The 16,095-nt window shown below is 38.2% G+C and overlaps 1 protein-coding gene across 9 annotated transcripts in view; it reads right to left on the bottom strand.

Annotated features, from left to right (window-relative positions):
* REV1 (REV1 DNA directed polymerase) overlaps positions 1-16,095 on the bottom strand; it is an 83,149-nt gene that overhangs the window by 46,320 nt on the left and 20,734 nt on the right. For 6 of the 9 annotated variants that reach the window (XM_082427242.1, XM_082427233.1, XM_082427238.1 and 3 more), the window contains 3 exons: positions 12,825-12,885; positions 11,363-11,489; positions 8,145-8,180 (listed from right to left, as the gene is read on the bottom strand). The exons of 1 other annotated variant lie outside the window; for it this stretch is intronic. In XM_082427242.1, the coding sequence (XP_082283368.1) occupies positions 8,145-8,180; positions 11,363-11,489; positions 12,825-12,875 (214 nt within the window). In that variant the 5' untranslated portion in view covers positions 12,876-12,885. The remainder of the gene's footprint in view (positions 1-8,144; positions 8,181-11,362; positions 11,490-12,824; positions 12,886-16,095) is intronic. 2 more of the 9 variants (XM_082427243.1, XM_082427236.1) reach the window with 1 other exon arrangement.

Below are 16,095 nucleotides of genomic sequence, written 5' to 3'. Positions count from 1 at the left end.
CTGAGCCCGCAAACCTAGAGCCCATGCTCCACACAAGAGAAGCCACCTCAATGAGAAGCCTGCACACCACAACGAAGAGTAGCCCCCGCTCGCTGCAACTAGAGAAAGCCCGCGTGCAGCAACGAAGACCCAACACAGCCATAAATAAATAAATAAATGTTTCTTTCAAAATGTGTAAAAAGATGATTGCCTTAAAAAAAATTTTTTTAATAAATAAATAAATAAAATAAAAAAATAAGAAAAGTTAAAATAATCTTATTCAGTTTCCTAATACAAACTTGCATCAAAGCCAAAAAATAAAGTTAACCAAAACAAAATAAGAATTGCAGACCAAGAAGCACTCTTTTTTTCCCCCAATTTTGTTTCAAATTATTTTATTCTTAATAAAACTATAGAAAAGTATCTTAAACAAGAATCAATGTGGTTTATGCTTTCCCATAAAAAAATGTCTGACTCACTAAAGTTATGTTATGACAGGCATTACTAGTATCACATGAAACTAATTATTTTCAACAGCTTCCCTATTTCTTTCATCTATTAACCTAAGGGAAACTGTACCACACTTCTCCTAGCAACAGCTGTACCTGGGGGTGAGGCTGGGGATGGCCTCCACAGGAGGCTTGTGTATCTACTTTGTTATTCAAGCAACAGATTTTCTTTAAACACAAATAATACAGGTCCAAGTATTTAAATAAGTACTTTTATTATAATAACTATCTAATTCAGTGAGTTTTGGTCTTTAGAAGAAAAAATATGTTCCCTCTATACCGATTTTGGTAAGAGTTCTTATCATGAACAGATGTTGAATTTTATCAAATGCTTTTTCTGCATCTATTGAGATGATCATGTGGTTTTTGACTCTTCTTTTGTTAATGGGGTGTATCACGTCGACTGACTGATTTGTGTATGGTGAACCATCCTTGTGACCCTGTGATGAATCCAACTTGGTCATGGTATTTGATCTGCTGTGCTGTTGGATTCGGTTTGCTAATATTTTGTTGAGAATTTTTGCGTCTATATTCATTAAAGATATTGGCCTGTAGTTTTCATTTCTCCAAAGAAGACATAGAGATGGCCAACAGGCACATGAAAAGATGCTCATCATCACTAATTATTAGAGAAATGAAAATCAAAACTACCATGAGGTACCACCTAACACCAGTCAGAATGGCCATCATCAAAAAGTCTACAAACAATAAATGCTAGAGAGTTTGTGGAGAAAAGAGAACCCTCTTACATTGTTGGTGGGAATGTAAATTGGTGCAGCCACTATGGAGAACAGTATGGAGGTTCCTCAAAAAACTAAACATAGAGTTGCCATATGATCCAGCAATCCCACTCCTGGGCACATACCCAGACAAAACTATAATTCAAAAAGATACATGCACCTCTATGTTCAGAGCAGCACTATTTACAAAGCCAAGACATGGAAACAACCTAAATGTCCATCAACTGATGAACGGATAAAGAAGATGTGGTATACACACACACACACACGGAGGAATATTACTCAACCATAAAAAAGAATGAAATAATGCCATTTGCAGCAACATGGAATGACCTAGAGATTATCATACTAAGCAAAGTAAATCAGAAAGAGAAAGATAAATATCATATAATATCGCTTTATGTGGAATTTAAAACACGACACAAATGAACATATCTTAAAAACAGAAACAAACTCACAGACATAGAGAACAGACTTGTTGTTGCCAAGGGGGAGGGGGGTTGGGGAAGGAAAGATTGGGAGCTTGCAATTGCAAGCTAGTATATACAGGATGAATAAACAACAAGGTCCCACTATATAGCATAGGAAACTGTATTCAATATCCTGTGATAAACCAAAATGAAAAGAATATATACAACTGAGTCACTTTGCTGTATAGGAAAAATTAAAACAACATTGTATATCAACTATACTTCAATAAAATATATTTAAAAAATGAAGAAGAAAGAAAGCTAACAAAGCACATACAGACATGCCAGGTTTGATTACTTCTTGTTAAATTCTTACAGTGTAGAATTCATCTGTTGTTACTGACTGCACCTACTGGAGCTGCTCAGTAAAAATATGTTAACTACATATGCAAGTCACATATATAAATTTTTCTAATTGCCTCATTAAAAATAGTAAAAAATTAATTTTAATGTTTTTATTTAAGTCAATAAATCCAAAATATTATCATTTCAGCATGTAATCAATATATAAAATTGGGATATCTCACACTCTTTTTCTCAAACTAAGTCTCCAGAATACAGTATATATTTTGCATTTACAACACATCTCTATTTAGACTAGTCACATTTCAAACGCTTATTAACACACGTGGCTAGTGGCTACTAAACTGGATAGCGCACTGGAAAGAGGAATGAAAACAACTTTCAAATAAAAGTAATTCAAAATTCATAATTGAAGGTTTTCAGGGGCTAGGGATCACAGAAACTAAACTAGAGCATCATAATGACTTCACATACAATAGTGGAAACTGAACATCTGGCCAGTCAGGAATCTACAGTTTACTTACTTTCTCTCCCTAAGATTAAAGCATTTGCTGATAAACAAAACTGATAAACCTCTAGCCAGACTCATCAAGAAAAAAAGGGAGAGGGCCCAAATCGATAAAATCAGAAATGAAAAGGAGAAGTTACAACCAACACCACAGAAATACAAAGGATCCTAAGAGACTACTACGAGCAACTATATACCAATAAATGAACAACCTAGAAGAAATGGACAAATTCTTAGAAAGGAACAATCTCCCAAGACTGAACCAGGAAGAAATAGAAAATATGAACAGACCAATTACCAGTATTGAAATTGAATCAGTAATTTAAAAACTCCCCACCAGCAAAAGTTCAGGACCAGATGGCTTCACAGGTGAATTCTACCAAACAATTAAAGAAGAGTTAACACCTATCCTTCTGAAACCATTCCAAAAAGTTGCGGAGGGAAAACCACTTCTGAGCTCATTTTATGAGGCCACCATCATCCTGATACCAAAACCAGACAAAGGGGACTCCCCTGGTGGCTCAGTGGTTAAGAATCCACCTGCCAATGCAGGGGACACGGGGGGTTCAATCCCTGTCCAGGAAGATCCCACATGCCGAGGAGCAACTAAGCCCGCGCGCCACAACTACTGAGCCCGTGTGCCACAACTATTGAAGCCCGTGCACCTAGAGCCTGTGCTCTGCAACAAGAGAAGCCACCGCAATGAGAAGCCTGCACACGGCGACGAAGAGTAGCCTCCGCTCGCCGCAACTAGAGAAAGCCCACGTGCAGCAACGAAGGCCCAACGCAGCCAAAAAAATAGTCAGTAGACACTGTCATTCTAGTAGCACCAATATATATATCAATTTTATTAAAAAACATCCACCTCTTTGTAGACAAAATAAAACTGTCATTTACTGCTTTATAATCATAAGCAGGTAAAAAGAACTGAGGAAAGAAAATTAACATTAATTTAGCACCTATTGCACTCATGTACTTTCCATACTTTATCTCACTTAATGCTCACCACTGGTGATTCCAAGATTGGAATTCAACAACAGAGTCTTGGCATCGCAAGTTCTCTGTGAGATGATTATTGTCATTTCAATGTTATTCTTACCAAAAACAAAAAACAAGCATATTCTGGATAATTTGGATAACCGTGATTTCATTGCGCAGGTTTTGTTTATGAAGGTACTGGTGCTGTCAGGGACTGCTTTAAATGTCATGTGCTAATGAAAAGAACAGAAACCAACTTAAGGTGCAAATGATGCATCTTCACCAAATGAAGACCAAAAATGTCATGGTACAATGTTCAAATGTTGATTATGTAGTGACAGAACAGACAACATCAGTGGGGGGAAAAGGTCACTAAAAAACACATTTGCTGGATATCCACATGCAAAAGAATGAAGTTGGACCCTTATCTTATACCATACACAAAAATTAACTCAATGGACTAAAGACCTAAATGTTAAGACCTAAAACTATAAAACTCTTAAAAGAAAACACAGGGGAAAAGCTTCATGACATTGGATTTGGAAATGATTTCTTAGATATGACACCAAAAGCACAGGCAACAAAAAGAAAAACAGATTAAGTTAGACTACATTAAAATTCAAAACTTCTGTGCATCAAAGGACACAATCAACAGAAGTAAAAAAGCAACCTGTGGAACTGGAGACAATATTTGCAAATCATCTATCTAATAAGGGGTTAATAGTTAGAATATATAAAGAAGTATTTCAACTCAACAACAACAAAATAACCCAATTTAAAAATGGGCAAAGGACCTGAATACACATTTCTTTAAAGATGATATACATATGGCCAACCAACATATGAAAAGATGCTCAACATCACTAATCATTACAGACATGCAAATCAAAATCCCAATGAAACATCCTTTTAATCCAAAATTCTTAGCTCTTCAGCATCCTGAATGAGGTTTTTATAAAGGAGACCAACTTCAGATAAAAGAGGACTGTAACACGGCAACATTTTCAAGTTTTAATAAATCTAAAAACAGGTTCTAAAATGCATCTTATAGGTTGAACAACGTATATACCTTTCTTTTCTATGTTACATGTATCCTTTCTTGACAAAGCACAAGATACATCAAAGAACATCTGATCAACAAGAAAATAATTTTTACTTAAACTGTGTTTCTCGCTGAATAGGACTGTGCAGTTTTAAAAACTTAACAGATATCTTGGAAAGAAAGCTTTGCAAATCCGTAACACTCACAGTCCATAACACTCCTACTGTTAATTTTACAGAACATTCTTTGAGAATATTCTGTATGCAATCAAATTTTAGCATTAACTAAAACCAACCACAGAAAGTAAGAGACAGGTAAGCACAGAAAAGGTAAAAGGCACATATTAAACACTGGACCACGATTTAGGCCTAAAGCTCCACATGTGAAATTCCACCACAGCAAACGCCATCACATAACATCAGAACAGCCACTGAAGACCACTGTGACGTCTCTGGGCACAGCTTATAAAAGTTTTGCTCATCTGGTTAAAATACATTCTATAAACAAAGTTTTAAAATCTTGTGCAAAAGCTTTCCTTGATAGATCTCCATTGAGAAAGCAGTCATCCTCTGTACCATTTCATCCTGCATGTCCAAAGAACTTGATTAATGTGGCTGTGTCACATATATGCTAGAAAGAAGTAAGCCAATGGCTGCTTATACCTCCTTTGGTCTTACAGTAGTTAATATCTTTCATTATTTCATTTGAGTCTCACAATCCTATAAATTATAAAGATAATTTAGCATAGTTTACTGATGAGGAAATAGAGGAAAATTAGAAGACTTGTGCACAATCACCTAGCTATTGTGCAGACCCCTTTGTCTTCTGACCCCTGGACAATACTCTTTCTCCAGTAGCCATGCTTACTCTCTTTTCCTCTCTCCTCCCTAAGTACATCAGACTTACAAAATTCAACTAAAAGCCACATACACTCAACCAAGTAAAAACCAAAGAAAAGTCTCAAAAGCCTAAAGAACACATTTTTGAGTACCTAATAGGTGCAAATACCTATCAGACACTGGCAAAATTACAGGGGGTGGTAGAAATTAATACAGTAAGTCTCTCCCATGTAGGAGGTTAAATTCCTACATCCCTGGATTCACACCATCAGTCTCGCAGGAAACAGGAGGAGATACTATGTATATATCCATAGAAAATAATTCCTGGAAGGTATCCATTTCAAAAAATTAGATTAGAGCATTAAATGGACTCTTTTCCTAAATCACCATATTCACATGCTCAGAAAATTATCAATGTTAAGGTTAAGTTTTCAAACAAATCCCTACCACTTCAGATATAAGTCTGTTATACTTGTATATTCCCTTGATTTATTTTGCAAATCATACCCAGGCCTGCCCTGCTTTTCCACAAACTTCAGCAGTGCCTAAGTCACCAGACCTGGTCTCTTATCCACCTACTGAAAAAAGCAGAAAATTACCAGAACGCCTCTTTCCATATTCACTGTCCTGATCCAACTCCACAGAAGAGCAATTACAGCTCCCTAGACTTGAAGCACTAGCTCACCTGGAGAGCTTTCACCAAAATAAACATGCCCAGGGCCTATTTCCCAGAGATTACAATTCAGTAAGCCTAGAGTGTGGCCCATTTCTTATTTAAAGACTACCCATTTAAGAAAACTGAGTTGAATTAGCATATGAGTGAACACATTTTACATTCTGATGTACAAACACAAAACTCTGCTATTCATTCGTAGGCTCAACTAATATTTATTGAGAATCTTACAACGTGCCGGGCAGGCTTCTAGGCCCTGGTACTCTCGGCCGTGCTCCACAGCACTCTTATTTCACTGGGCAGACAGAACGTAAGTCACATAAATACCAGTTCAGGAGCAAATAAATTCTATGAAGAGAAATGAAGCTGGATAAGGGATTAGAAAGCAACTGGGGGGCAAGATACATGTATTTTACATAAGGCTGGTCAGGGAAAGTCTCCTGGAGAAGGCAACATCTGACAGAGCTCTGAGGGGTGAAGACCTGGAGGAGGAGGAGCCAACCGGAGGCCCCGCAGTGTTCTCTCTGATCCACATCTGGCCAGGGTCACCACACAGAACGGGCTTTCTGACTCCCCAAAACTCAGTACATAAATAAGACCTGGCAATACAAGACAAAACTCAGGTGTCAAAAGTAAATGTTTCTAGCAATAAAGCTATGAAATGTATATCCTGTGGACCGGTTTAAGGAAGGAGGCAAATCTAATTTAACTGGGTCTTAAGGGATGAACATGATTCCAGTTCGCAGAAGTGAGGGAAGGAGCTTTTCATCAGAGCGAGAGCACGAACAGCAGCACAGGAAAGAGAAAGTACAAAGACAAATCTAAAACATCAGGACAATCCTGTTGACCTGAATTAGAGGATATAAAGGTGAAAACGGAGGTTACGGTTAGGACAAGAATGCCTTTCCCCATTCTCGTCTAAAAAACACCTTACTTATCCAAGACCAGTTCAAAAGTCAGTTCTTCTATGAAGTAATCACGCTAACCCTCAAAGGCAATTACTTCTATGTTGCCACCCACTTGGCTCTGTTCATGTCTAATGCCCAGAGATAACTTTTTTGTCACAAAATCCACATTCTCCATCACTGTCATCTCTGTTCAAACATAGTACCTAACACACAAGCAGCATACAAGATATATTCGTTGAATTAATTAACATAGGGTAAAATGGGATGAAAGGTCCAAAGATTGGAAAACTTAACAGAGTAAAGATGTTTACAATTCTCCCTAAATTGAGCTATAGGATTAATGTAATTCCTATCAAAATCTCAGCAAGGTATCTATTTTGTAGACACAGAAAAGCTTCTTCTAAAATTTATGTGGAAAAGCACAGGCCGTAGAAAATAGCTAAAACAACCTTTCCAAAGAAGAATAAAATGGCAATGATCACTCTACTCAGTATTATGGCTTACTATATAGTGCAGAGGTACAGTAATCAAGACCATGTGGTACTGGTGAAAAGACACATATGTCAGTGGACTAGAACATGGAACCCAGAAACATACCCATCCAAATATGCCCAACTGACTTTTGAGCAAAGTACACAAGTAATCCAATGGAGGAAGAATGGCCTTCTCAACAAATGGTGCTAGCAAGTGGATATCCACAGGCCACAAACAAAAATATTCAAATGGACCATGAACTTAAATATTAAACATAAACTTATAAAATTTTTAGAAAATTTTTGGGATCTAGTACTAAGCAAAGACTTTTGACTTGAAAGCACAATCCATAAAAGGAAAGATTGATAAACTGGACCCCAACAAAATTAAAAACTTTTGTTCTGCAAAAGACCATGTGAAGAGGGTGAAAGACAAACCACAGACTGGGAGATAATATTTGCAAACCACATATCTGACAAGGAGTAGTATCTAGAATTATATAAAGAACTCTCGAAATTCAACAGTAAAAAACCAAACAATCCAATTGGAAAACAGGCAAAGGACATGTACAGACGTTTCACTGAAGAGGATCTACAGGTGGCAGATAAATACAGGAAAGGATGTTCAACATCTTTAGCCATCAGGCAAATGCAAATTAAAACCACCACGAGATACCACTATACATGTATTAGAATACCTAAATTAAAACAAAAAAACCAACCTGTCTGTACAAAATGCTGGTGAGGATGTGGAGCAACTGGAATACAAATTAAAACCGATATTACTACATACCTATTAAATTTTTAAAATAAAAATCACTAAATGCTGGCAAGGACACAGAAACTGGATCACTCATAAATTGCTAGTGGGAATGTAAGTAATACAGCCACTTGGGAAACAGTTTTGCAGTTTCTTAGAAAAAAACGAAACATGCAACTACTAGATAACCCAGCAATTGCACTCTTTATGTTCACACAAAAACCTGTACACAAGGGTTCAGAGCCAAAAAGAGGAAATAACCCAGAGGTTCTTAAATGGGTGAATGGTTCAACTGTGGAACACCCGTACCGTGGGATAAAAAGGAAAAAACTACCGATGCACACAACAACTTGGACGACTCTGCAGCGTATTATACTGAGTAAAAGGCCAGTCCCAGGAGGTTATATACTGTATGTTCTATTTATGTAACATTCTTGAAATGAAGAAAGTACAGGAACGGAGGCCAGACTAGTAGCTGCCAGGCTGAGAGCGAAGGGGAGTCGGTATGGCTCCACAAGGGAGGCAGGAAGGATCTTGTGTGAAAACGTTGTGTCTTATCCGTATCAATGTCGGTTTCCTGGTTGACACAGCACCATCTTCTAAAGCGGCGGTCCCCAACCTTTCCGGCACCAGGGATTGGTTTGTGGAAGACGGTTTTTCCACGGAGGTGTGTTGGGGGGGGGGGGGGGGGGCGGGGGCTAGGGGGTGGTCCAGGCGGTAACGCGAGCGATGGGGAGTGGCAGACGCAGCTTCACTCGCACACCGGCCGCTCACCTCCTGCTGTGCGGCCCGGTTCCTAACAGGCTGTGGACGGGTATTGGTCTGGGGCCCCGGAAGCTGGGGACCCCCGCTCTATAGGATGTTACATTGGGGGAAACTGGACAAAGGTTCATGGTCTCTATTTTTTCTGCATGTGATTCTACAGTCAAATTTTTTTTTAATTAAAAAAATGAGATGGAAGGCAAAGAAGTTATTAACCTTCGAAAGGAAAAGATGCTGTTTGGGAGAAAAAGAGAGATGAGAGAATGGGTTAACAGAGGCAGAGTATCCAGAAATGGGGGAATCTTATCTCTAAACTCAAGTTCAAAGCTAACTGTGTTGGAAGGGATGTGGGTTACCAAAGAGAAGTTCAGATGGCAGAACTAGGAGCTTTAAAGGAATTAAGAAAACTTGGAACATCAGTTAAAGTCTATGAGGAGCATGATTAAGAACCAACAACAACACAGTATTCCCTACTTGTCTCACTGCATCTAAAGCACTATTCTTTTCTTGCTGATTTATCACACTGTTAGATTCTGTTTTATCTATAAAGCTTCAAAAGTAGTCACGAAAAGTGAAAATTTTTCTAAAAAATTGTATCACCACAACTTGCATGTCCTTATGAAATTCAACATAAAGGAACTTTACTTAAAGAATTATAATATAATCCTAACAATAACAAGAATAAAAATTAATATTATCTCTATCTTAAAGAAAAGGATAGGGATAATAATAAGTCCAAAAGAGAAAATGTCTTACAGTCACATAAAAATTAGTGATGAAAGTAAATTAGAATTCCAGATTCTCAACCATGGTAATGATTACTACAATATTCATTTATTTCTCCCTCACACAAAGAATCTTTTTTTCTTCCTCTTATGTAAATAAGGGTGCCCTTGTAAATTGGGGACTTCCAAAACTTGCTGATGTAACGAGCAATGTTTATTTCTTTTTATTAACATCCTTAATCTTTTATAATGCATCTCAGGAAGGTCTGTGGAGCTTGAACATTCTAAGATGCCTAAGTAGAAAAGGTGCATGTGAATTTTCCCAAAGTCGCACCATCATTCGTTTTGAGATAACATTCTTAGACTAAATTGTCGATCACGCCTCCTAAAACTCAACCAGGCAACTGTATCAGCTAAATTAAAACTTAACTTTAATCAACAAGTACCCCCTGAGTGGTTATACCCATCACTGTAGAGGCACCAAGGACACAATGGTAATGAAAATGTGGAAATGAAGCTCTTGCTCTTGTCTAGTAAACAGGCAACTACAATAAGACCTAATAAATGCCAAGATGTGAATAAATACAAGGAGCCAAAGCCCCACAGAACCTTGAGAAGTCACCCCCACCAGTAGCAAGACAATCAGACAACCGAGCGGGAGTGCTAAACGGAGACCCTAAAAACGAGCGGTATCAGCTGACTGAGAAGTGGGGAGGAAAAAACGTAACCGACCAACACAAATATTTATAGCCATTCACCTCAAAAATCACAACAAAATGATCTTAAGAGGAGAGGAATCCTCAAGAGAATAAAAAGAAAACTTTGGCAGTAAAATCTGACAGCCAACAGACAAGTGATAACTGACGGGGCAGATCAGAGAAAGATAAGATCTGCAAGATGGGTTGGCTGTGTGGAGACCCAGAAGACACTGCTTGGTGCCAGTGAAACCAAGAGAAACTCATGAAAACAGAGGCACTGGGCACCTCCAAGAGCGGGCTTGTGAACAGGATGTAAAACAGGAAGCCCACGGCTGAAACTGTGAATTAGGATTCCAGAACTCCTCTCCAACTCACAGTGAAAAACTATCCTGTCCCTTCCAGATACTGGACTTGATGACAACAGGCACAGCAGGAGGCGAGAAGGGATGGAGAGGAGCAAAGAACACAGCAGGGAGATTACATGGCACTCTACTCCCTGAACGGTGAGATTCCTGGCCCTCTCCTTCCCTCCTGGCCACCAGGATGCCCGCAGCTGGGTTTGCACCCTTCTCTAGCAAGAGTCTGGGAAATCTGACACACACACTCCACCCCCTCCTCCACCAGCCCAAAAGGACCTCCGGATAATTACAGGTGAAGATTCGCCAATGAAGTGGCCCTACCAGATGCCCCTCTACTGAAGCCCCCAGTTTACAAGCCCCACGTGTGTGATGAGTTGTTTCAGCAGGAGGATCGTAATTTTCCATTTTAAACCTCACTTGACTTTAAAAAACTATGTGCTTTGGTAAAATTTAAAATGGCAGGCACAGGAGGAGGGAAAGGAAACCTGAAGGAGGGGTATCTAAGCAGAGGGTTTTACTTTCACCTTTTTTATATACAAGATAAATAATTAAGAACAGAATTTAAAACAAATCGCTCCCAATCCTAATAAAAATACATGCCAAAATGGGGTACCTAAAAAATAAAAAGTACTCAACCTGTATATCCATTAACATAGATGGCGACTCCACTAAAAATTGTAGATGAAGCTCCATCCTTCTGTATAGCAGCATCTGATCGAAACTGTTGCTCCAATTTCTGGACCTTGGCAGCCATATACCCACCCTAGAATTAAAGGAAAGGTAAACTAATCACAAAAGTTTTATTTTTCTTCCCACCCTCCCCTTTTTAGAAAGAAATTTATATTTAAAAAAAATAATAAAAAGACCTTATTCTGTGCTAGTAACCAAGGTATAAGGATGACATAAGATATAATGATAAACATGAACCGTAACGCAAGGCAATAAAACAGGCAGGTCAAGGGAGACTTTTCCCTCTGTCAACTCAATGTTTAATAATTCTATCACATTGTTACAATGGTAAAAGTTACGTTAAAAGAGGGAAAAGGTAAGTCAAGGTTAGTAAGTGTAATGCCACAAAATATTGTTCTTATCTACAAAATCAAGCAAAAGTTATACCAAAGCTTAAATCAATTAAAAATTTGACAAGTGGTCAGTAAGAATATATTCTGACTGGCTTCCACTATCTTCTGTGTATGGGAAGCTTAATATTAATAAATTCAAGTAAAATGAAGCAGTTTGACAAACCAGTAAAGTCTTCCATACATGTAGATAAGAATACAATAAATGATTCAGTGGCTAAACTCTGGATCTAATCAATCTATTTGGTAGTACTACTAATATTCATAACACCAACCTCAAAAAGAAATAAAAACATTATTATTTTTGCTAAAGACCTTTACAACTCTATGAATTCAGCCACACCTTTCCTGAACATCGAAATAATTAAGGTTAATCGATTAAGACTCTATCAATTTTACTTTATCAATAAGGTCTTTAAAATAAAGCTGTAGGTGTCTAGAAGTGGTATATATTTTTTTCCAAAATGGAAATGACTTGTTTTTGATTGTTCAAATATTACATGTTGTCAAAAAATTTTTTAAGAAAATTTAAATTAGCTGTGATCCCATTCATTGCTAACGTTTTGGGATCTTACTTTCAAAGGTATTTCTGTGTCTCAGAACACAGAGGTTTTACACAAATAGGATCATATGTAGTAACAGTCCTTTATAATACACCCTTTCAGTTAAGGCCATCTTGCCAGGTTAAGAAGTATACAGCTAAATGATGGGTGTATACTGTTCCACGGTATAGAGATAATCCCCTATTACTGGATATCTATGTTTTTACTGTTTTTCAGTATTATTAGCAATGTTGCAATAAAATTATCAAACAATAAATTCTGTGCACCAGAACATTTACTGCCTCAGGACAAAATTTCTCAAAGTTTAAGCTTTCAGTACATTGTGAAAACACAAAGAGTTGGTGTCTAAAGTGATTTACAATTTAGAAAACGCCTTCAACCACATTATAAACTAAAAGAAGAATGAAAACTACCTAGACAGTTCAATATAATTATTTTTATTCTTTTAAAACACACCCATTTTTCCCAGTCATCCTCAGCTCGCTTCCTCCATCCACCTCGTCTCATGGTGGAGCTTCTGTATTAGGGGAAGAAAGAAACACATCAATTTCATAACAAAAGGTATTATTAATTGATATCTTATTTCAATATCAAGAAAAATGAGAAATTAAAATAAATTCAAATGTTCAATTCATAAAAGTTCAAAGTATCATACTGAGGAAACTTTTTCCAAAGCATATCATTCTCTGGCTTCACAAGTGAAATTTGTTCCCCCCAAAACTCCTTACAGGTAAGTATCAGGTTTTAATTATAACTATTTTAAATTTTAATTTTAACAGGAAAAACTTTTATGCATTTCTGAGCATCAATTCTAACACCTTCCTACATAAAACATCGCCACATCCAACTAACATACTGTGCTTACTTGTTAACATTAATAAGTGTTAATGGAACCTAAGAAAACATTTTCCTTCATGCACTGCCCTATATAATATGGCTCTTAAATTCTGTCTTTGCTATTACATACTGCACACTTAAGAGTACAGTCACAGTGTAATTCATCTATTATGCAAAAATCCTAAAAGAAGTCAATCAAAGCAACTAGGGGACATGATGCAGAAAGACTATCACCAATAATAAATTAGTAAATATGGCATTCTCCTTAAGGCAACACATGACCAACTATATACCATGAAGCCACCAAAATGGCTCATCTCAAGTGTCAGCTCGCTTAGTGGTGAGCAAGGTATAAATCAAAGCAGGCATTATATGACATGCCTTGTAAAGTCAAATTCTTCTAACCCAAATGGCTACATATTGGGACATGACTGCATTATTCTTCACAAAATTAATATGATCTCCATTTAAGTATTTTTCTTCTAGTAATTATATAGGTTAATATCAAAGGGTTACCATACACCACTGGAGAAGCCTTATACATTATCCAAGATAAACTGGCTTTGATATGCTTTAAAAAAATCTTTTATTGAATAACACCTTAAGATAGCCACACTCCATCCACACACATCAGCAGATATTTTCTTTCAAATATTTCTATTCTTAGTATATACAGGATTTATAATTTCTCCTTGCTGACTTTATATTAATTATGAATTTTTACTGTCTACTCTTAATAGGTGACTGAAAGACATGCAGAGAGAGTCAGAGTTGAGTCCAACAGAGAGACAAGGGGCAGGTAGAAAGGGTTGAGAGCAGGAGGCAAAGTGATTAACCCTGATCAGGTGCTGTGGATGCTGGAGGAGAGAAGGGCTGCTTTGCTTTGTTTTGCCTTTTTAAGTTTGACGAAGGTAAGGGCATGGCCACCCAATGTGTTCACCCTGAGTCACAGGACTGCCATCAGTGCTGTTCAATACTACTTCTGATTTCAAGAGGCTCACTTTGTCCAGTCCCTCAAGACTTCTCCCTTATCTTAAAGGAGTCTGGGAAATGTGTTAACACACAGTTCTTGACTTCATATAAACTCTGACTCCACACATCTGCTCTTACAAGTAAAGAGTGTGGAAGTTCTGGCCACAGTACATTAAGAATGCATACTCACAGGGGCTTCCCTGGTGGCAGAGTGGTTGAGAATCTGCCTGCCAATGCAGGGGACACGGGTTCGAGCCCTGGTCTGGGAAGATCCCACATGCCGCGGAGCAACTGGGCCCGTGAGCCAGAACTACTGAGCCTGCGCGTCTGGAGCCTGTGCTCCGCAACAAGAGAGGCCACGATAGTGAGAGGCCCGCGCACCGCGATGAAGAGCGGCCCTCGCTCGCCGCAACTAGAGAAAGGCCTCGCACAGAAACGAAGACCCAACACAGCCAAAAATAAAATAAATTTATAAAAAAAAAGAACTTAAAAAAAAAAAGAATGCATACTCACAAAAATTATCTGCAACTATTAATCTGCTAAATGAACATAAATTAAAGAACAAAATACATTTTAAAAGTTTAGAGGGCTTCCCTGGTGGCGCAGTGGTTGAGAATCTGCCTGCCAATGCAGGGGACACGGGTTCGAGCCCTGATCTGGGAAGATCCCACATGCCGCGGAGCAACTAGGCCCGTGAGCCACAATTACTGAGCCTGCGCGTCTGGAGCCTGTGCTCCGCAACAAGAGAGGCCGTGATAGCGAGAGGCCCGCACACCGCGATGAAGAGTGGCCCCCACTTGCCGCAACTAGAGAAAGCCCTCGCACAGAAACGAAGACCCAACACAGCCATAAATAAATAAATAATTTATTAAAAAAAAAAAAAGTTTAATTCATCTGGCCATCTACTTAAAAGCCTCATTTATTTAAAATCTACCAGGTACCTGTTGCAAAAGGCCAATATGAAAATCTTTATCAACAGTTTAATGAGGGTAAACCAGTATGAAACAAAATCATTTTTTAAAAAAAGTTTTAAAGGTCCTTCCCCCATTCCAAAGTAAAACAGCTATCCCAGACAAATGTTTAAAGTTTTGAAAAGTGAAAGGAATGAAGGACTGAAGATGTAATTTCATCAAATTTCAAAGAATATAATTTGACCTATGTACAGCAAACTCCTATTAGTCCAGGATTCAATTAACATCAAGAAAAGGAAAAAAGAAATAAACATATTTCATTTTACACATTCAAATTCTACTTTTGAGAAAATCCCATAACAAACAGTGAACTAGGTAATCTGGACCTACCCTCCCACTGAGGAGGAAAGCCAGACAAAACATAGTTTTAAAAAACTGCCTCAAGACACAGAAGGCCTAGCAAATAATGAAAAATCACTGAGCCAAGATTCAGCAGATGACAGAGGAGACCTGCCACCTCACATCACCTCCCCAAACTGGGAGACCCTTTCCCTCTGAGGCATCTGGCAATTCTCAAGGAGTGGCTGAGAACAAACACAGAGCTAAGGCAACAACAGCTAGGGCTCTCTTCCTAGGACAGAGCTCTCACACCTGGGCGTAGGACCCCAGGATCAGAGTAAGCTGGAGGCAGGCCAACCAGAGTATCCTGCCCCAGGTCATCTCAGTCTCTGAAAGCAGATGCAGGTGACCCCAGGCTGTCCCATGAGTGCCCCACAGCACCTGGCAGAAGGAAATGTGGATCCTCTGAGGATGAGACAACTTCCTAAACTTCATATATTTCTACAAATGAGTTTGCAAATATAGTATCTGGTACACAAATAAAAATCACCAGGCACACAAAGAAATGATCACATGAACCAACAGGAAAAAAAAAAAAACCAACAAACAGACCTACAGAGACTCCAGATACAGAATTTAAGGTAGACTTTATATTAATCAAGCTTACC

This window comes from Balaenoptera physalus (genome assembly GCF_965194825.1).
Source record: "Balaenoptera physalus genome assembly, chromosome: 15".
NCBI lineage: Eukaryota > Metazoa > Chordata > Mammalia > Artiodactyla > Balaenopteridae > Balaenoptera > Balaenoptera physalus.
The sequence above is the reverse complement of the archived record's forward strand: the minus strand, read 5'-3'. Positions and strand labels throughout refer to the sequence as shown.